The 22,597-nt window shown below is 37.5% G+C and overlaps 1 protein-coding gene across 2 annotated transcripts in view; it reads right to left on the bottom strand.

The window, feature by feature from the left end:
• reps2 (RALBP1 associated Eps domain containing 2) overlaps window positions 1-18,467 on the bottom strand; it is a 34,549-nt gene extending 16,082 nt beyond the window's left edge. Inside the window, exons 1-10 of one of the 2 annotated variants that reach the window (XM_038275919.1) lie at window positions 18,140-18,467; window positions 5,555-5,678; window positions 5,003-5,175; window positions 2,368-2,458; window positions 2,135-2,238; window positions 1,924-2,065; window positions 1,781-1,844; window positions 1,103-1,265; window positions 960-1,013; window positions 665-743 (exon numbers count right to left, since the gene is read on the bottom strand). In XM_038275919.1, the coding sequence (XP_038131847.1) occupies window positions 665-743; window positions 960-1,013; window positions 1,103-1,265; window positions 1,781-1,844; window positions 1,924-2,065; window positions 2,135-2,238; window positions 2,368-2,458; window positions 5,003-5,175; window positions 5,555-5,678; window positions 18,140-18,310 (1,165 nt within the window). In that variant the 5' untranslated portion in view covers window positions 18,311-18,467. Of the gene's footprint in view, window positions 1-664; window positions 744-959; window positions 1,014-1,102; window positions 1,266-1,780; window positions 1,845-1,923; window positions 2,066-2,134; window positions 2,239-2,349; window positions 2,459-5,002; window positions 5,176-5,554; window positions 5,679-18,139 lie in introns of both variants that reach the window. The other variant, XM_038275918.1, reaches the window with a different exon arrangement.
• Window positions 18,468-22,597: the final 4,130 nt, after the last annotated feature.

Here is a 22,597-nt window from a genome sequence, read left to right on the forward strand (position 1 = left end):
ACAGAATTACATTAAAAGCACCAGCAATATGTTTTATTCTGTTTTCTCTAATTTTAAAAGCTAAAAATACCCAATGAGTTGGCCGGACTCAGAACAAAATGGCTCTTTGAATGCGATAAGTTGAACACTACTGACCTAAACTTCCAATTGCTGAATGCTTCATTTAGTCTTTGTTCCTCTCTACAACTTGCTGAGTGACATTTATGGAATCATTCATGTTTTGTTATCTGAGTTTGGGTAAAAGTAGGTTTTAGGTTAAAGAAGAAGACCCAAACATCTGGAACTAAATATCAGAAGGCAGGCTGTGAGGAATTTAGCTTGTATGAATAATTCTGACTATATGACACAGAAAAAAATCTAACTTGGTGCAGAAAATATCAATCAAACCTGGAAAAAGAAAAGTTAATGCTTCATTTAATTGCAAACTTAATATGACATCCATGTCAGCATTTAAACCTGGTTGTAATAAGTGAGCGCTCAGATTCTGCATAGAGCCCCACAGACCTATAAGAATGTTGTTTATTGCTTCTGCTTTTTTAAAATTTCTCTTAGAAATCTTTACCATTAAAGAAAAATCTAATGAAGGAAAAGTAAAACTGTGTTTCTGCTTTTAAAGAGCGCTTGATTCATTGAGTAAAGTGGACCATTTCATTATCTGATTTACCTTGTTGGAGGGATTCCTCTGGTAAATCTTGTTTCCTTGCAGCCAAGCTTGGCTCCAGCCTCCCAGAGCTGCTTGGGTCCTAAACAGAGAACAGGGCAGACATGCCAGCAGAACTGACTGGTAACACTGATGCATTCATTTTCTTCTGCAGTCCATTTGAGGAACTAATGGTTTCTCTTTAGGACCAACTTTCTGCAGCCTGAATTCCGAGTCTCTTATCTTTAGCTTGCTGCTGCCCCCTACAGGCCATATTGAAAACTAGCATGATTAAAGAGCATCTGGGGATCGAGCTTACCACCTGACAGGGCCTCGATTTTGCGTCCTCAAAGAAAATTAAAGGCTCCAGTCTCTGCAAACAAAGGGAAAATTAAAAAGCTTCATTCAGGATGAAGAATTAAATGCAGCATGAAAACCAAAAGTTACAGGAACCCTCTCTACCTGAGACACATGCTCCTCACCACGCTGCGCGAACCCTGGCTGCAGCGTCGGAGGAAGGCTCTCTGGGAGGGGGAATCCGTTCTTCCGAGCCACAATCAGGTGAAAGGCTATGCAAAACTCGGAGAAGGTCAGCGCTCCGTCCCGGTCCACATCACTCAGCTCCCTTAAGGAAACACAGAACAGAATTGAAAAGATAAAGAACACTTCTGATTATCTTATGTCATTAATATATGTCAATCAAAATGGGATTTCCAGGTAGAGGAATATAATAAAGATTTATCTTTAGGAAACAGATTTCTTTTCACAGATCATTTCTGAATAATTGCTCAAGCATTGCTTTAAGTGCTTTCCGATGTTATCTTTGCTATCTTCCATGGTCTTTATGACACAGATTATTCTCCAATGTTAAAAAAATCTAAAAAGCCAAGGTTAAAATCTATCAAAACATAAAATCTCAGTGAATTCACTGAAGCATTATTGTAACAAAATGTGAGAACCTTCAAGCGCTGCAGGGAGATTTGCAAGATACTATTGCTAGTTTGAGGAGGATAGGTGCAGTCCAGGTCCTTTCCCTTTAAAGTAAGGACTCTGTGGGCCTCAGAGGCAGCATGCAGCTGAAAAACAGCAACGTGACCTCCGAGCAGAACGAGGACAAACTCACACTGAGTCAGCACTCACCAAATGTGGGAGAGCTCTGGTATGGGCAGCTTGGATTTAGTGAAGAAGTTCTTTGCTATAGCTCCTGGAAGCAGCAAACAGAGATGTTAGACATTAAACAGGTTCTTTTTTTTACCCACAAGCAATAGTTGGAGGTTCCTTACCCAGGATTAGAGCCCCTAGGTCAGGCTGGAGGGTTTTAAACTGGTTGGTGTAATACTCCAGCTGTTCCACTGTGATCCTCCAGGGGTCATCATCTGTATAGGTCACTGCAGACTGCTGATTGAGTCTCTCTATAGAGGAAGCCTATAAGCAGAAGTGTATATTATAATGCTGCTTTTTAGGAAAAAGGCTAAACTAAAACGCTGAGTGTACCTGAGCCATGGCTGGATGCTCCACAGTGGGTTTGTTCACGTAATGGCTGGGTGAGGAGTGCTGCTCCGGCTGAACCATGGATCCAGAGGAGTGCTTCTCATAGGCTGCAGCAGAGAGGAGAAAGACAGAGCTGGTGGAGGAGAAACGTTTACCAACGAGCTAAAATTCAGTTAATGTGTCAGAGGGAAAGAGAAAAAAATGAAAAGCTGTCTTACTGATCTGCGTGTCCATACCGTTTCTCTGCTTTGCATACGAGTAGCCGCGATAAGTCAGAGGAGAGCGAGGCGGTGAGCTGGATGGAGACCGAGGAGGAGACCACGGCTCCTTTAGAACCAGAAGAAGAAGTTGGTGTCATCAACCGTCCAGAAGTTAAAGCTGGGGGAAATTTGAAGTTCCATCTTTTTTCAAGTAACCCTAAATAACCCTCAGTATGATGCTATCACTGCTGTGTTTAACAGCTGGTTTAGTGCTCACTGGTCTGGAAGCCTCACCTCGACTCTTGGAACGCTATAATGTTTGTTTCATCTGAATGGAAAACTGTCGAGAATTTGAGTAAAATGTAGTTTCCTGCTTCAGCATGTAAATGAAAGCATGGATGGTTGAATGACTGAATGTAGTGCAAAGTGTTTTAGGCTCATTAGAATAATAAGTATAGAGCATTTGCCATTTAAAAAGCAAAGAAATGCAGAATACAGTGACTTACAATTACTGTATAACTCACGTTAAATGTACCACACAAAAAAGTCAAGATAATTCATGTTTAAACGAATAAACTTTGATGGTATTTTGCAAATATTCACTCCTTTTGCATATAGATGGAAAACAATGAGCAAATAATTGTATTATGTCAAAATAATTTCTACGTTTTACACAATGTTCCAATTTCATTAAAATTGTAAATAGAATTTCACAGAAAAGCTTTGTGATTTTCTTTTTTTAATTTTGAAACGTGTTTGCACATTTTAGTGATTATATGTAATAATTCTGACCTTGTGTGGATTAAAGAACATCTAAACTTTGCTTTAAGAAACTTTCCTGGATGATCAATCAAGACATAAAAAAGAACAGTTCAGATGAATCAATGCAGCCCTAAATTAACACCAGATGGTGTTAACTATACAACTTTAGGGTCTTCTTCTCCATCAAATAATCAGCTGTTTAATGTTTAGATAAAAGCAACTTGAAGAAGCTGTTACTGAGGAACTACAAGCCCGTCTCAAACCTCTTGTTTACCAGAAGCGGTTCATTAAAAAGCTGTTTCAAGAGTTAAACACCTTCTGAATGATGACCACCTGCTTCTGGCTCAACACAGCACAGAGATTGCCCTAATCAAGGTGTTCAACGGCATGCAGACTGTGGAAGGACCACAGTGCTGGTATTATTGTAGCATTGTGCACCATGCAACTCATTTTTTGGGCCTTTCTGGAACAGACTGGACTAGTTTAAATCCTACTTAAAGGACAGAGATAGGGAACTTTAAATCAGAAAACAGAAAATAAAATCACGTGTGGTGTTTCCCAAGGCTCATCTTAGGGCCCCTTTAATTCAATATCAATCCGCTCTCCCTAACCCTAGCTCTTAGTAAACAAGGCAAGTTAAAATAACTATGCAGACGACACACAGCTGTACATTAGCATGTCACCAGGTGATTGTGAACACATTAACCCAGCTATGTGTAAACGCATAGAATATAAATTATAAAATCGATGCATTGACGTGCTAACAGCTGAAGTGAAAGGTTTTGGGCCTAAACAAAAAAAAAGTGTTTAGAAATTAGAATGTAGCTTCAGTAAACTTAGGTACAAACCACCAATCAGGCTCTAAATCTGGATATAGTGATGAACTCAGACCTAAACCTTCAGATGCTCATTAAGACGTTAATGGAAAAATTCCAGTCATATTCAGAATTCAAACTTCTGAAAGTACTTTAAATACAAAATTATTATGTACTGTTCAATAAATGAGAAATGTTTTTAATTAAAAACACTGCGTTTTGCCGTATACATCCATGTTTGTCAAAGAACACTACTGCCACCTACTGGTTTGTGACGTCACAGTGCGGTATCGGCTGTTGAGCAAGTCCCAGTGCTGTATCTGGTGTTTGTCACAACACACTATTATCTTGAAAACATTCTTCTTCCAAATGTTGGCTATATATGACGTGTTTTTTTTCTCCAGCCAGAAGTTCGATGTTAAATCCTCCCTCTTCAAGTTGGCAATCCAACAACCAGGACCGCAGTAACCCGTCCGTGGTGGATCGTGAATCAGAAAGGTTTCACTTTTACCTGATGTATTAAAACATCCAGCTGCCATGCACGTGGGCATTGTCAGTTTCACTATAGCTCTGGTGAATTTCAATGGTGAAGTCCTCTGGAAATTTTTAATAATTGTTGTTGATTGCAGATGTGTCTAGTAGTTCCCATTGATTTAGCCTGTAAAGCGGGGAGAATGGCGCTAGGCTCACCGCACCGTGATGTCACTGCCGGAAGACGTTAGGAGTGAGGTGTTACTATATTTGGGCGAAAATGGCCGCTGCAAGTCTCAGTGATCACGGCGAAAAATAATTATTTTATCTTTTTACTGATTAAGGCTAAATCCATTAAATTACCGCAAACGTATTAGTTTCAGGTATAGATAATGATCAATGGATTATTCCTTGCTGACCGGACTTCTTCTTCTGTCACCTAAAGAACATCTGCAGGATTAAATGACTAATTTCTCACCAGGATCGTAAAAAACTAATTAATTCATGAGATGCAATAAAGATATTAATGCTGTTGGTTGATTGTAACTTTATCTCTGCTTGGAAAAATGTTTTCTCAGAGTGAAAACACAATAGAGGAAAGGCTATCAGCAGTATTTCCTTACAGGTCTTCCTTTCCCCTCAGCGTTGGCCTCCAGGTGTCTGAAAGTGCTCCTGTCTGCAGGGTTCCAGGTGACGGAACCAGCTGTGGCCCCTTGAGGGTCAGAGCCGGGGGCAATAGCTGTGTGTCGCATCTCCGGATCATTCTTAAGCCCAGCGAATCGGGGCAGAGGTAGATCTGTGGACAAAAAGTGTAAAAAATTATAAATAAGTGTTTCGTTCCCACTTTTTAAATAAAGATATGTTATATAATACATGCATTAGTCATTAAATGAGGGGAATAATCAGGGTGAGCATCTTAACAGCTCTGCTACAGACCACCATATATAGGAGCTTCTGAATTCGCTTCCCCTTTTAATCCATTGTGGGGTAAAACAGATTTCCTCTCTGGTCGGGGTGCGACTGATTATGCACTACTTTAATGAGGGCAAACCCACTTAGCTCTTACCACGCAACTCCCCTTTCATCCAGATTAGACCAAATCCCGCCATGTTAAGATAATCTCCTGATCCCCTTTTGCTCTCATAAGACGCCTTCGCTCTGAGGAAAAGACTTACTGCCGGTTACACTCTCCAGGCGGATGGGCAGACCAGACTGGGCAGCTGCTAGCAGCTTCAGAGCAATGTAGAACTGGGTTGTACCAAAGTAACCCAGGTGCTTCGCTCCACACACCTCGGTCACCTGGAAAAGACAAATACGAGACATTTCAAAACTAAAGTCAAATGGATCTACATGAAGGTTAAAAACTTTGGCAAAGATGATCTGAAGGAGATGCTGAAATAATGACTCAGCAGGACCAGAGTTTGCTAAGACAAGAGGTTATTTTATTTCCCAATCAGGTTAAGATGCAGTTAAAAACCGGGGGAGTACTGTAGAGCAAATATTGTTTTTTAGGGACAGGGGGATTAATTTATGCTGCACTCATGATTCCAGGGACAATGGCTGCTTTGAGGGGAGCAAAGAAGATTAGGGTTTATGTAGGCCATTGAAGAAAACTGATTTACAAACACAATAAAACTGCTGATTTCTTTAGGTTTGGCTTTTTTCTGTTAATCTCAGAAAAAGATAACCTGGATAAAAATTCAAACTGGAGAAATATGATGTGATTCAGTAAAGGAAAAAGACACAAAGCAAACAGCAGAGGTGGGTCGTAACTAGTAATATTTAACTGAGTATCTTTTTGAAGGGAATAAAATACTTTTAAAGACTTATTTCACTGTATTATACTTTTACTTAAGAAAAAATGAGTACAATTTCTTGGCATTCTACTTATATAGAGCAGGTTAGCTGACAGCCTTGGCTGCACCTGGAACAGTTCAGAATTTCTTTTTCTGGAAGCAAGAAAACATAAAATTACTAGTTCATTAACTAAATAAGATAATTTAATTATTTATTGATTTAGTATAATGAAATATTAGTTTAATGCATGCATCACAAGTAACATTGAAATTTGTACATTTGCAGATAACAATCCTGCCACTTTTTAATTTATTGAATATATGGCAGTTTTGGCTTCCCATATCTGCTCCAGTCGCATTTGATTCTATTTAGAGATTTCTGCTTGTGTGACATTTTAGATTCAAGCACAAAATGTTTTTGTCTCTTAAATATTTGAAGCTGTACAGAAAGATTTCCTTTTTCGTCGCCTCCTCCATAAATCAGATTTAAAATGCTTTGAGCTTCAGTAGTAAGTAGACTGGTTACTCACCACCTGAGTAGCCTTATTAACCAAATACTATTTTATTCTTAAGTCATTTCGTGGATAGCTACCTTTTACATTTATTTGAGTAAAAAAAAAAAACCATTGAATTGGTGCCGCTCTTACTTGGGTACAGTTTTTGGGCATGGTGCTTAGCTCTGCAGATCAGATCCTATCAGATCATTTAAAGGCTTTGTAAATATTGCTGGTTCGGCTGTACTACTACGAAGTACGACAGCAACTAACTAATTATTTTGCTAATATATTCATCTGTTGATTCTTTTTTCAACTAATAATCGGATGGCAAAAGGAGATTTTTTTTAAACAAAATTTAACCAGGTTAAACTAAAACTTTTCCACTTGAGGAGCTCTGGATAGAGCATATTGACAGATAGAAAAGTTTTTGTTTTTTTAAATATATGCAACAAATTTATATATTTTTTTTAGTATTTTGATATAATTATTGCTCTAAATGAGTCACTCTGTCAGCTAAAGGCATATTTTACAGTCTCTATACTCCAGGTAATGATTACTCATTGTCTGAGGCTCCAGTTTACATTGTCTTTGTGTCCTTGGGAAAGACACTTCACTCGCATTGTCTACTGATGATGGTCAGACGGCCCCGTGGCGCCAGTGTAGCCAAGCAGCTGGGGCTCGTTTAATCGATAACTAAATTAGTTGACAATTATTTCAATAATTGATTAATACGATTGTTTAAGCCCTGCATAGTAGAAAAGCTGCCACCAAGTTGTATTGGCTGGTAAAGAGTCCTTTTATCTCTGAGGTTTAGATTTTTTTGGATTCTTTTGTGGGTTAGTTGTTGGGTTTTCTAGAAATAATTTTAGTAGATCAGCCACTTTTAGGCAGGTAAGTTAATGAGAAAGAAGCTGGGTGTCTTGCTGTTTCAAGGCAGAGTATTCTCACACACTGGTGTGAGTGTCTGATCTAATAAAAATATCATCCGTAATCAAATGGTTGTTCAAAAAATAACAAGTAAATGAATTCTGTATTAAAAATGTTTCAATCATCCCTATCAGCTTTGCAAAATAAAACTGACTTTTAACACCAAAACAAAGAGGCAAATTCCAGAGCTTCTCTTTTCTTTTGGCAACAACAGATTATCTCCTGTCATGCAACCTTTGACATTAAAGATGACTAACTTTGCCAAAATTCTTTCTAGAACACAAGCCCTTCACAAAATTTATTTCCCAGCGACTGTTTATGTCCCCATCTAGTGAAGTTGAATGTGGCTGTCCGGGATCATGAATCTCCGACTGCCTTAAAAGAGATTCACTGTCTGACCTGCATTGTAGTCATACAGCAGCTTTAATTATGAGAGGACATCCAAAACAAGCCAGAGATAAGAGTGCACAGTGGAGGTCAGGTCTGCGGTGTTTGTGACTGATGAGGAGGAAATTATTCCTGGCACAACGACAAAGACCTTGACAAACCGGCCTGACAAGTTGACTATCTGTCCTGAGGAGGTAGATGTGTTCATTACCGATGGAAAAATGCCAACATGTTAGCGTAGATAAAGTATCTCCACCACAGCAGTTACTTTCTGTATTGTTGGGAGTTACATAGAAAGAGTTGCTTACATCCTCATAACACTATCCTGCATCTGCTTGTGTTTGACCCACTTAATTTGGATGATTATGAACATTTAAAACATATTTTAGTGAGCAACAGTGATGATTTATGCTATTTTAAAACAAAGACATAAAGATTAGCCCCTTGAACCCTACGGACCCACCGGCGGGTCCAGCTGCTACGTGACCTCGTAATTTTACCAAACCCCCAGTATTGATGTAAAAAACACATTTGGCACAGTTTGGTGAAATTTTTGGATAAATGTGCCAAAATGCCCTCTCCGCCTAAGAAATTTCTCACTAATACCATTCTAAAATAAATATGATTCATCTGATTGAGTCCAAATTTGGTATATTTTTACACAACATTTAGATTTGAAAGTCTGTACTACTTTTTTGTGCTATAAATAATATTTTGGTAGTGTTTTGCAATGTTTATTTCAAAGAAAATTTTGGCGAGGTTAAAAAAATGCATAATATTTTGTATTTTGTCCCTAATATTTCAGGCAGGGTCAAAGCTACAATGGTGCTGACACCAGAAAACCATTCTATGACATCTTACCTTTACAGACGTACCAAAAGTTTCTTCTTAAATCTAATAGCTTTGAGGCTATAAGTTATTTACTTTTGTGTGTTTTTGTCAGGCAGAAATTTATTTATACCCCCTTAGGGTGTAAGAGGTTAGATAACACATATTCTAAGCTTTTCTTCGGTACCTTAAATTAGAAATGAACAGGGTTAGAAATGCTAAAACAGTCACTGAATTTCATTAAGAAGGAAAATCCTTTACTTTAATTCAGAGATTCCTACAAGTCTACAAACATTTTAAAACCCAGAATGTTCCTTGACCGCCAAGACGTTAAAAGCCCCAAACATTTAATCAGAACAACTTTGCTGTACTTTTCCTCAGCAGAAAGCCCTGCTATCTCCTGCTGGCTCAATGACCTCAGACATGCCTGGATATCTCTAGGAGCAGGTCCTCTGGCTTTGCTTTCAAACACCTCAGTAAAACAGAGGAAAAGTAACCTTTTGTAGTAACAACTTCTGTATCAGAGAATGTTTCATCCAGTCCAAACTGATCAGCGTTGAATTTCAATTCAATTTATTTCTATAGCGCCAATTCACAACAAGAGCCATCTCAATGTGCTTTACAGTTCACCAGATCATCCAGTAAATTGATTTAAATTTTTCTATCTAAGGAAAACCAGTTGATTGCATCGACCCATTGACTTGAATGCAATCCCTCACACTAAGCATGCTTGTAGCGACAGTGGAGAGGAAAAACTCCCTTTTAACAGGAAGAAACCTCCAGCAGAATCGGCCATCTGCTGAAGCTGACTTGGGTTACAGGAGACAGAAGCAGAGATACAAAAAGCAACTCTAAAAGGCGGCCCCATCCAGGAAACACAGCCAGGCAGACGAGCTCTGAGCCAACTCCCATGCCAGAGGACGAAGAGAGCACATCCAGCCAGTCACGGTCAGAGAAACAGGACTACACTGGAAAACAGGCCGATCTCCAACATCTATAAACAAAGGTGTTGATGGCAGCAGAACAGCTGATATTTCTCTCCAGGATGGAGAGAGAGCATAATGTTAGAGATTGAACTAACAGATTCTGCAGAGTGGGAGAATAGAGATGGAATTAAGCAGAATGATGAAATGGGGGTCCCTATGTCCTCCGGAAGTCTTAGCCTATAGCAGCATAACTATAGAGATAGAATAACCTGAGCCACTCTAACTATAAGCTTTATCAAAAAGGAAAGTTTTAAGCCGACCCTTAAAGTAGACAGTGTGTCTGCCTCATGGACTAAAACTGGTAGTTGGTGCCACATGAGAGGAGCCTGATCTGACAAACTTATTTTTGAGTTTCCAACCAGCTAGCCCCTGGAGAGAGCCGATCAGGCTGAATATTGCCTGATCCAAATCCATTTTTGGGCAGTTCATCGGACAACGGTTATAACATGATCCAACAATGAGGCAGTAATAGCTTTACCTAATCTCATACTTCACTATGCAAAACCTCTGTCTGCACAGATGAAGATTAACACAAGATGAAAGCTCTGAGCGGCTCCAACCGAAGGCAGCTCGACCTACTTTCATAGAGCACTAAACCCTGACCCCTACAACATCAGGGAATATTTAGAAAAATATAGAATTTAAACAGTAAACTAAATCTGCCCTGTCCAGAAGATCCCTCACCTTTTATTCTGATAAATTCCAAAACATACTTTAGAGACCTGAACAAACTTACTGTTCCTTAGACTTGTGCTTGCCATTTACTAACCTTTCGCATTTCCCAACATAGCAGTTGTCGAAGCTGTGCACATGACCGTTTTGGTTATAAACTAGAGCTGTCTGCCACAAAATGATTCGTACAATAAATTTGTTTATTGATACATGCCAAAGAGACGTCTCACACATGCTATGACTACTATATTAATGGTAAATTAATTGAAGTTGACTTATGGTCTACTGCAAGGTCCATCAATATAGGAAATCTAACAACAAAGGGCTGCTTACTTTGCTTTGGTTAGGAGACCTAAACCTAAACCACAGCCTGAATTCTCACCCCATGAGTAGAAACAAAAGTATATTTTTATTTTATTTTTTTATTAGATTTTGTTGAGGAAATGTTGTTAGTAGGGATGTCCCCATAGTATTGGGACTTTGCCCGATATCCGATATTGCGATATTTTAAAACTCATGTAGCCGATAACCGATATCGATGCCGATGTTAAAGCTGGACAAAAATAAGTAGTCATTGAAAATAGCAGCTTTGTTATCCATTTCTGACACTTTGAAAAATAATATACTCAAATATATTTTCATATGCTGATATCAAATTGATTTTTAAAAACAATCTATTTAAGTTTCAAAATCTCGTTAAATTTCATCGTTCTGTTACAAACTCTCGTGATATTTTGCAAATTCTTGTGAGATTTTGTTAGTAAAATAGATCGATACCGCGTCAATATATCAACATAAAAATATGGCAAAATTTCGTGAATTTTCGGGGGATTTCGTAGCATAACGATGACATATAGCAATATTTCATTAGTAAAAGAGATTGATATGGTGTTTTTAAATGGCAATATATCAGCATATGAAGATATTGGGATATTTTAATGTATCAATATTTTTTCCCTCGTCTTTAGAAGTTTTTAAGTCTGTAAAAAAGACGTTTTTGAGGAAGACTTTAGACTTTAGAAACTCAGAAGCTGATCAAATATAGGGTTAAATATCGGTGGGGTGGCCGATGTCCGATATTCAGTTTTAAGGCCGATACCGATAGGGAGCCGATTATATCGTGCATCCCTAGTTGTTAGTTGCCAGAGATATGCTGTATTGCCTCTTTTTTCCACAAAATCCCAGAAGGATGCATTTGTATTCCTAAATCACCTTTTCATGGTGGCTGGGAGGTGCAAACCAACATTACAAAATCTAAAAAACTTTTACAAGTTCCAAAACAAATTATCATTTCAGAAAACAAATTTCCATTTAAAAAAAAAACACTTTTACAAGTTCCAAAAGAAATGATAATTTCAGAAAAAAAATTTAATTTTAAAAAACACTTTTACAGTTTCCAAAACAAATTATCATTTGGAACTTGTAAAAGGGTTTATGTAAATTTGTTTTCTGATAATTTGTTTTGGAACTTGTAAAAGTTTTTTCGATTTTAAATTAGTTGATTTGCACCTCCCAGCCACCGTACCTTTCATATTAAGCATGGGTAACCATAAAGAGCGTATAAAACAGCATACAGTGCAGAATATAAAACTAAACATCTCAACTTCAGCTGGCATCTCCTGTGTAGGTAATGCATTATTGTCACTTCTGCAGGTTGAAAAATCTCCTAGCTTGTTCAATGAAATTATTTGATTAAGGCGGCCCAGAGAGTTCTGATTTGAAGCAGATAGAGCAGGTGTTCACCAGCATGCAGACTGTGATACCACTTTGGTATCATCAAGTGTTCATCTGCAGCTGTATGAATTCATCTTTTCATCATTAGCCCGCTGCTCGGGTATAATTACTTCCATTTAATCCATCGTTTTAGCCAAATCGTTCACTTTAAAACATACTCTGCTTCTCATTTATGATATTATAAGCCTTTATTGGCTCAGGTGTGTCAGATAAATAACTGCGACAGATTTGGGAGATGGAGAATCTGAGCGACAGATTGGGGTGATGGCAAAGAGGTTGAGCTCATCACGAGGAGAAAAAAAAATAGAATAAATAAAAGTGGGAGAAAACAACAATCTGGTTATAATCTCAAATTATAAGAAGGGTTTGATGTTGTTTTAATGCCGCTGAATATAATTTTCTAATTTCCATTGGAACGGATATGGAATGGTATCTTTGTTGAATGAGAATAATCCTAAATCTAACAGTAGTGTGATAGTTCTGGGATTAACTAAATGGCAACACACTATCCTTAACCTATAAGAAAAATCCAAAAACATTTTCAGTTTCATGTATTTCTCTACTCACATAGCACCTAAAACAGAATCCACCCTCAGTTTTATCTTTAGACCGTTTGCTGAGGCCCAAGTTTGGCTGGAAACTGTCACACATTCATTAAACAAAAAGTAAAGGATCTGAGTTCTTGAGCTAACACATGCAATGCCGGAGCTGGAAATGACAACACCACAAGAATGGAGCTCAGATATTCTTCGGCCGGACCGGTTTGGCAGCCCTTGGTAGCTGAGCATACCTCTGAGCACAAACACTGCCTGCTGGGAATGTTATCATGGTCCCCTGATAAAAGGTTTCGGGGAGCCTCTGTTGGATCGGAGGTGAAAATAATGAAGTTATCTCAGTGAACAGAAGCCTGACCCAAAGTCCATCTGCATCATCATGTTCCGCCTTGTTCCTCTGCAGCAGGAGGAAGTGTCAGACCTTTCTACTTATCAGCAGTAAACAGAAGTTAGACAGAAGGATCCTTGTATCCTTGTAAGCAAGCAAATTAGATATTCTTTTATGACATTAGAGTATATTAACAGTAATGCATAATAATCTGCTAAAGGCAGGAAAAAAAAAACAACAAAAAAACTATTCCTCTGATGATGTTTGATGAGAATTGAGAAAGCAGCGATGATCCTGATCCTGCAGGCATCCTGGAGCAGCGCTGAGCAGCGGCTCACAGGCCTCTGTGTCAATCACCCCCAAGAGGTGGCGGCTTTCCAGGCCGGACAGGAAGGAAGCGAAAGCAGCTCGGTGCCAAACTTCCTGACACCCACACAGACGCACAATAGGAGTGCCGGCTCTTTTGGGACAGAGTGTGTCATGAAACGGCAGCAACGTGCTGCGCGGATCATCAGGGCTGAGGGAAATGTTTTTCTCTTTCTGTAATGTGTCAGCGAAAATCAGAAGGTTAACTATGAGATCCTTCTCTAATATACTCGCTACTGAGACGATAGCCATTTATTTAAATACTGTATAATCATAGGCATTTTCAGCTCTTTAATGGGTGGTGACTTTTAACGCAAAATGCTACAACTCTCAACTTGAAAGTATTTTTGGGGATTTCACATGACAGAAAAAGGTTATTTATAAATGTGTTGAGTGTTGCATGCATTCATATTATACCCCCTATACTCCAATACCACAAAAATAAACTTCAGGGCAACCAACTGCTTCCAAACTAGGGCTGAAACATTAATCTAATTAATCGTGATTAACTGATTATTGGAATAATAGAGACTGTAAAACTTGTCTATAGCTGACAGAGCAATCCATTACAGCAGGGGTCTTCAAGGTTTTCCAGACCAAGGACCCCCAAACTGATGGTGAGATGGAGCAGGAACCCCCTAATTATATATATTGTATGAAATTGTGTTCTATCAAACTGGTCCTTTAGTCACTCTATTACATATGGAGTAATGTAACGAAGTAATTCCTCCCTGGGATTATTAAAGGAGAATTCCGGTTTTTAACACTTTTAGCCCATTTTCTGTAGTGTCCAGGATGAAATCGAATGATCAACACCAAAATTTTGACAATTGGTCCTGTCTCTGCTTTTTGGCTCATGCAGAATCCCCCCCTGGCTGCTTCAGAATGGCTTCCATAGTGCATGTCCGATAATGTCCTTAAAACAACCTTAAACGTTCTTTTTTTAAAATATGCTACTCACCGGGTCGTCAGCGCTGTTCAATGACGTTCCAAAAAAAGTTTCGTAAAGAAAAAACGTTCCTGTAGTGTTTTATTTAGCATTTTGTAAATCCCATTGAGTTCTGTTGGAATAGTCAATATCCCTCCGCCACCGGAAACGGAAATGGGGCCTGTTTACGCATAGTTGTAGTCTTTTCGCTTCACTCTGTGTACTCCGACGTCGAGGTGCTAACGTCTCTGTTAAACACTTTAAAAAACTCTGAAAATGGAATACGAAAGGTGGATTCTTGAGGAGGACATATTGGACTTTGAGTTTGACGGTAGAGGATACCGTTTTGAACCGGAATATACTGAGGAGGAGTGTATAGAGACGTTTGCCAACTAGTGGTCTGGAGTGTGCAACGCTTCAGATTTGAACAGGAAGCGGAAGTTTATAAGCGGTTGTGATGTATCGGAAAAAATAGTTCTGGGATTTACAAAATGCTAAATAAAACAAGACAGGAACGGTTTTTCTTCTTCTGAGTAGCATATTTTAAAAAAAGAACGTTTAAGGTTGTTTTAAGGACATTATCGGACATGCACTATGGAAGCCATTCTGAAGCAGCCAGGGGGGGATTCTGCATGAGCCAAAAAGCAGAGACAGGACCAATTGTCAAAATTTTGGTGTCGATCATTCGATTTGATCCTGGACACTACAGAAAATGGGCTAAAAGTGTTAAAAACCGGAATTCTCCTTTAAAGTATTTCTGATTGTGATTCCTGGTTGATGGGACAGGTGTTGTGAATGAAACGGTGTCCAGCTTGAAAGAGCTCCTGTGTGTCTCTGAATGTGTGCATTGATGACTGAAAGACATCTTCTGCCTCCATTTATCTGTTTACTTCAGTGTGTTGAATTCATGTTAATGTGGATTTAAAAACATTTTAATTAGTGGAAAAAATTGCAGGGGGGAAATATGAAAAAAAAAAAAATAAAGACTTAACCAAAACTTTCACGACCCCCATGTAGTACCTCCGTGGACCGCCTAGGGGTTGCGGACCTCCTGTCGAAGACCTCTGCATTAGGGCAGTGATTTAACCAAAATTGTGAAAGAAAAAAATTTTTTTAAACATTTTGTCAGTCAAAATGCTCTATTCAGAATTCCTCAAGTTGAAACGTTTTGTTTTCACCTGGTTTAATTTAGCAAAAAGTCTTCTTTAAGGAACATTTGGTTATCCGATTATTAATCGAAAATAAAAACAGATTAATCGATTTGCAAAATAATCGCTAGTTGCAGCCCTACTTTAAAAGACAACTAATAAGTAAATAAAACCAATTTGCAATTTAGCACCGATAAAAGTCCAGCTGCTCTGTAAAGGCCTCAAATGTTTGTTAGAGAACATTACAGAATGAACAGCTTCCATAAAACACAGCAGGCAGGTCAGGCAAAAACTGGAGGGGAAAACCTGAAAAAGATTTGGTTTCAAAATAATATCCAAACTTTTTTAACAGATCTTGGACCAAGAGTTGGAAAAACTATAAACCTCCCAATATATGATTATCCAATCAACACCTCAGGCTGAAAAGAGTGACAGAAGCAGCCAGGTGGCTCATGGTACAGAAATCCACAGCTCAGGTGGTTAGAATCTCTTCTCTACGGAAGAGGATTAGGGCCACTGGAAAAAAAAAAAAAAAAGTTAACTGATTTTTTTTTTATTTTATTTCAGTATAGTATGGGAAAAAAAGTCAGAATTCTGACTTTAATGTCAGAATTCAGACTTTTTTCTCAGAATTCTGACTTTAATCTCAGAATTCTGACTTTATTCTCAGAATTCTGAGATTAAAGTCAGAATTCTGACTTTTTTCTAAGAATTCTGAGATTAAAGTCAGAATTCTGACTTTTTTCTAAGAATTCTGAGATTAAAGTCAGAATTCTGACTTTTTTCTAAGAATTCTGAGATTAAAGTCAGAATTCTGACTTTTTTCTCAGAATTCTGACTTTAATCTCAGAATTCTGAGAAAAAAGTCAGAATTCTGACTTTAATCTCAGAATTCTGAGAAAAAAGTCAGAATTCTGAGAAAAAAGTCAGAATTCTGAGAAAAAATTCAGAATTCTGACTTTAATGTCAGAATTGTCAGAATGTCAGAAAGACAGAATTCTGACTTTTTTCTCAGAATTCTGACTTTAATCTCAGAATTCTGAGAAAAAAGTCAGAATTCTGACTTTAATCTCAGAATTCTGAGAAAGAAGTCAGAATTCTAAGAAAAAAGTCAGAATTCTGACTTTAATCTCAGAATTCTTAGAAAAAAGTCAGAATTCTGACTTTAATCTCAGAATTCTGAGAAAAAAGTCAGAATTCTGAGAAAAAATTCAGAATTCTGACTTTTTTCTCAGAATTCTGACTTTATTCTCAGAATTCTGACTTTTTTCTCATAATTCTGACTTTTTTCTAAGAATTCTGAGATTAAAGTCAGAATTCTGACTTTTTTCTAAGAATTCTGAGATTAAAGTCAGAATTCTGACTTTTTTCTTAGAATTCTGACTTTTTTCTCAGAATTCTGACTTTAATGTCAGAATTCTGACTTTTTTCCCATGTTAAACTGAAATAAAATTTAAAAATCAGTTTACTTTTTTTTTTTTTTTCCAGTGGCCCTAATCCTCTTCCGTACTTCTCAGAGCAAGTTTTTCTCTCTTTTTTTTTTTTTAAAGAAATAAAAATAAAGCCTAGAACTGATGAGACAGTAGGTTGCAGCAGCATTCCTACGGTCTCATCGTTTTAGATAAAGCCATAAGAAGACCTGACCGCTCCATCTCATATAGGACACAGTAAACATGCTGGTCTCAGATGAGAACAAAACAAGTGAAAACACTATCTGTCTAAACACAGCTTGGCAGCGTCATGCTGTGGGGATCATCTTTCAAGTAGGGACCAGCTGGTCAGAGTTGATAGGAAAACAACCGTTAGAGGCAGAATAGACTTGGGCATACTTTCCCTTTCCAGTTGGACAGTGGTTCATATATGATCGTATTCATATGTCAGAATGGCCTAGTCAAAGCCCAGACCAATATCAAATAAAGAATCTGTGGCAAGAATAAAGAAAGTAACTCAGATCCAACCTTTCTACTACATTTAAGGATAAAATAGTCAAAGGCGTCAAGCTTTTAGCTATAACTGACCTAACGATTGCTCTAAAATACACTAAGGTTGGTGCTTGGAAGGAGACACAAGCTTTGAAAATGAATCTAACCCCTATGTAACATGTTTAAATCTTTATTTTGGTTTAATTTATCACTGTGAACATCAGTCTAGTGATTCCTGTCAATCATAAATAACAACACGACTGAAAAAATGATAATCATGCCTGATGATCATCGTGATGGTTCACTTCACCTTAACAGAAGTAGATGTTAACACAACTGCAGGTCAGCAAACAGCAGGAAGTGATGGATCCTCCAACATTTGGTCTTTTATCAACAGCTGATGACAAAAGCATCTTTACTCCAGAGCTTCACACGAGCTGGAAATCCTCTAATCATCACAGATAAAAGCAAATAAAAGGGCCTGAACACCTGACTGCTACTCAGAGGAGATGCTGATGATTGTAAGGAGGCGTCCAACCAGATAGATATGATAACATGATGCATGTTAGCAGGAGCGTTACCTATAAAACATTGATGTTTGTTGTCTTATAATAGAGGAGGTCAGCTTTGGGGCGCAGGCTGCAGCCGCAGCCTCTCTCACCTCATCAGAAACATGTGATCACTCACTTTATGCAGGGATTCTGCAGGCAGCTGAGACGCCTTGAACAGCTCCGCCACTTTGCTGGGCGACAGTTTTCCCGGAGCGTCAGCCTGGCACAGAGCGAGGAGACCTGAGAAAAACCTCTGCTCATGTTCAGTCAGAGAGATCAAACTGGCCGCAGCGGATTCCTGATCCATTCCCACAGCTGACGCATGGAGGGATCAGCTGGAGAAGCTCTCTGCAGCCGGACGGATCAATACATCCTTCCTCCGGAGAGCGGCTCCGGGTTCAGCTCGGTGTGGCGGACAGAGGACGGTATCAGCCCAAAGCAGACTGATCGCGGTGAAGTCACACCGGCTCAGGTTTGTCCACTCCCACCGCCTATTGTGGCCGATTGTAGCACTACCGCTTTCCGCCTGATGGGGGCGACAGATCACATGAAATAACAATCCCCTCTTTTTTTTTGTTTTGTTTAAATGCTGCTGCTCTTGTGCTTTTTTTTCTTTATTATTTACCAATAGCGCAATAGGAGCAATCAGGGGCCAACGTCCCTTCAGGTCCTGTATGGAGGACCAACTCTGCCATATTTAAAAATAAATACAGAAATAAATAAATGCTCCAAAAATAAATCAGCATACAATTAATTGCCCCCCCATACAATAAACAGATAAATGTAGGTAGAAATGAAATTATACAGAACACATCCCTTTTAATTAGCTTCTTTAATTATTTGCCTTTCTAATAAGTACCGTATTTATTTATTGATGGTTATAATCTTCAACTTTAATGATTAATTACCTATTTTTAAGTGTTTATTTATGTGCTTTTATCTGTTATGTTTTTGTTATATTTTTGTCTGTTTTACTCTTCCTTTGTATTTTTTTTTTTACCCTATTCATTTTTTCAATGCTATTTATTTCTGCCTGTCGTGTTTACATTTCTGTCTGCATTTCTGCCTCATTATGCAAATGAGGAAGGGCTGTGTTTCAGTCCTCCATAGTCCTGCTATTTTTGTTCTATTAAAACAAATAGAACAAAAATGTTCATCTAAATTAATTTTCTTGAAATAAATGTATTTTCCCTTGATTTGTTTTACCAATTGAATAAAATGATCCATGTTCAAAATAAGAACTCCAATATTCTTATCAAGTGCATCATTACTAAATCATTTTATGAGCAAAAGTATTTATTCATTTGATGGATCATGTTATCTTGAATTAAAGGCAAGTGCACAATACAATTTTTTGATACAATTTTTACATATTTAGATCAGTCTTTGCTGTGTAATTCCAAATCAATGTCATATAAACCAACAGAAGAGAATGTAACTGATTCATCCCTATAACCAGTTTATTATTTCAACATTTTTTAAGAAATCACAGTCAGCTTCAAGCTGCCATATTTAAATAGGGTCACTATTTTCACATGCTCTGCAACCTCGGTTTTATGTTTTTTCGTGTTTATTATTCTTTTTCCGTGCCTCCATTAAAAAAAAAAAAAAAAAAAAAAAAAATGCCGACCCAACCCTGGCCCAACTGGTAAATTTTTTCTAGAACATGCTTGTATTGGCTAGGTTTATCTACCTGCATTTTTTTTCTGTACTAGATCATAAAGCATTTTATTTATTTAATTTCTTTTTTTTTTTTTTTATCTATTCCGATCCTGAAAATATACATTTTAGGTAAAATAATGTTAAATCCTTAAACTTAAGATAAATTAAAGAGGCAGAGTGATCCCAAAGTAACAATCAGTGACATGCAGTGCACCATACATATAAATACCAACAAGGATAGTAAAGGATGTTGCTATTGAGTAGTTACCTGAAATTACTTTCTTGCCTTTTTTTCTACATGTCTTACATTTATAACAAACCTTTCCTGTAAAAGGTCACTGAAACAAATTATTGCTGCTAAAATTAAAAAAGAATAAGGTCTTTATAAATGTCCCTGAGTGTTTTCATTGCTGGTGGATTTACAGCACTGGATTTAAATGTCTGGATTTGATCTGGTTTGCAAACATCACAGAGAACAATCTTCCTAAAGTAGTCTTCCTTGTGTAGTATTTATTTCATTCACTGGGTTCTCTGCTTTATGTGTGATGTAGGGCAGAAATTCCTCAGCGCTAAACAAACATGAAAACCTTAAAATTGGTGTTTACTGCTACCTCAGTTTGGAAAAGACCAAAATTTCTGTGAGGCATGTTGAATATTTGTATTTTAAAAAGACCCCACCTAAGAAAAAACATGTAAAATTGAAATATAACCAGGTAAATATCTTTGCATGCTTTCAACTTTTTTTTCTTTTTCAAGATGCAGTGTTTCTGACTGGTGAGCTGAGCTGCTGCTTTCTGTTTGTCTTGTTTGCAAGATTTAGCACAGAAGTGAACAAGCTGAGTTTACCACCTTCACTGCAATTACATTATATATACAAAAAATAGGACGTTAACTTTAACATAAAGAATATAGTCTGACTGCTGTGTAAAGTAAAAATATAAATATATTTTACTATAGATGACTAATGAACAGATCTATAAAAACAAATGAGTTATCAGGTCGTGGAATATTACCTCTGAGAAATAAAGGCAGCAGGGAAAAAGTTAACATCTGTACTGCTGTTCAGACCAGACTGCTGCTGTGTTTAATGCGTAGTAATGAAAGAACTGCTGGAGGAACAAGAGGAATCTGCTGCCACATGTTGTCCTGCAGCCCCCTCTGCTGGAGAACAGTATTATTTCACATCAGTTTAATTCAGAAGTACTTTCTTAATCCCAAAAGGAAAATAAATATTAGTGTTATTTATATTATATAAGTTTTATCAAAGAGTTGTTGCAGAAATTAATGGGAGTAGGTAGGAAGATGATCCTATTTTGGTCTGTTTTACAGCGGATCTAAAGAAGCTTCTTAATGAGACACTGAGGGATGTCCACCATGTTCTTTACTTTGTGAAAAATCTTATTTGTTAAATCATCTCTAGTTCTACAGGGGTTTCCCAGAACAGAACCATTTGTTCTGATGGTTTTACCACTCCTGATGATGGCAGAAGAGATCACTTTCCACAATAATATCACTTAGATCCCAGTTTAGTAGCATCTAACCAAGTTATTTACAGTTATCCACCACAGCAACATCCTCTTCATGATGGTAATATAGTGTTTAACCAGTTCCTGTTTCTTTGCAAACTTACAATCATCTCTGTTGTTTTATTCACATTCAGGAGGAGATTTTTTCCACAACATGGAACCCTCTACTCAGCTTTTTCCCCATCTCTCATAAAATGGACAGCAGCGTAATCAGAGTATGTCTGCTGATGACAGAAATCCATCTTTGCCTGTTTCCTCAGCGTTGTTTTTGACAGCCATCTTAGATTTAGTCTTATGATTATAATTAATCTTATAAATATAGAGTTACTCTTAAGTCTTCAGGACGAAAACTATGATTAGTCTTAGTCACATATTAGTCATTACAATATGTGATAGTTTTATTCGGTTTAAGTCGACTAAAATTTAAAAAGGTTTTAGTCTAGTTTTATTTAGCAAAAAAAAGTTGCTGCAGTGCAGTTCATCATTGCTGTTGAGCATAAAACTTTGATTTATAGAATTCAAATAAACTTTTTTGTGAATAAATGCCCAACTTATAGAAAAGTGTCTCACAAAAGCTGTGAAAATAGCAGATAGTTCAGCACATCATGCTGGTTAATATAGCAGACAGATAAGTTAAAGAAGTGTACAATAAAGGAATGGTTTTAGAAATACAAGGTTTCCATCATAAAGCAAACACTTCCTGATCTACCATGAATCATGCATTACACACAGATCCATAAAATCTTCATTGCTCTAAAAAAAGCAAAGAACAAAAACATTCTTCTTTCCGCTTTGGCAGTTTTGGCTGGATTTCTGAGAATTTCTCTTTTTGTTACCTCTGCTCAGGGGTCTAAATAGATTTAAATTTGACAGGATTTTGATATAAAAAAAAAATACAGAGAGAACCTACATAATATCCTTGTAATACCATGGCAATTCAGACCTAAACAGAATGAATATGCTAACTAAAATGTTGACATATTCAAAGGAAACATAAAAAAATTGTTAATGACAATATAAGGAAACATTTACATCATATTTAAATAGATAGAAATGAGAAAAATTAGAGATAAATATTCAGTAATCTATGTACCTTTTCACCTGTTTCTTTATCCAAAAATAAAAAGTATGCAATGAAATATTTTCCTTGGATATAACTTAAGGATTCCTTTTGATAGAAATGAAAGAATGTTTAGTATAACCTCTTGTGAACTGGAAGAAATTAAATCTTGATAGTTATGCTACGTTAACACCGGACGCAGCCAAAGCAGCAAAATCTCGTCTGCTGCTTCCTTTTTGCTGCTTGTACCAGTTAGTTCTGATGCGCGGCTGAAGCAGCTTTGCTGCTCTGGCTGCGCGGTGCAAAAGTGTGTCTGACGCGTGTTGGGCGGAGCTACTCTATCCTT

This window comes from Cyprinodon tularosa, unplaced genomic scaffold, assembly GCF_016077235.1.
Source record: "Cyprinodon tularosa strain WSP-4 unplaced genomic scaffold, ASM1607723v1 ctg98, whole genome shotgun sequence".
Taxonomy (NCBI): domain Eukaryota; kingdom Metazoa; phylum Chordata; class Actinopteri; order Cyprinodontiformes; family Cyprinodontidae; genus Cyprinodon; species Cyprinodon tularosa.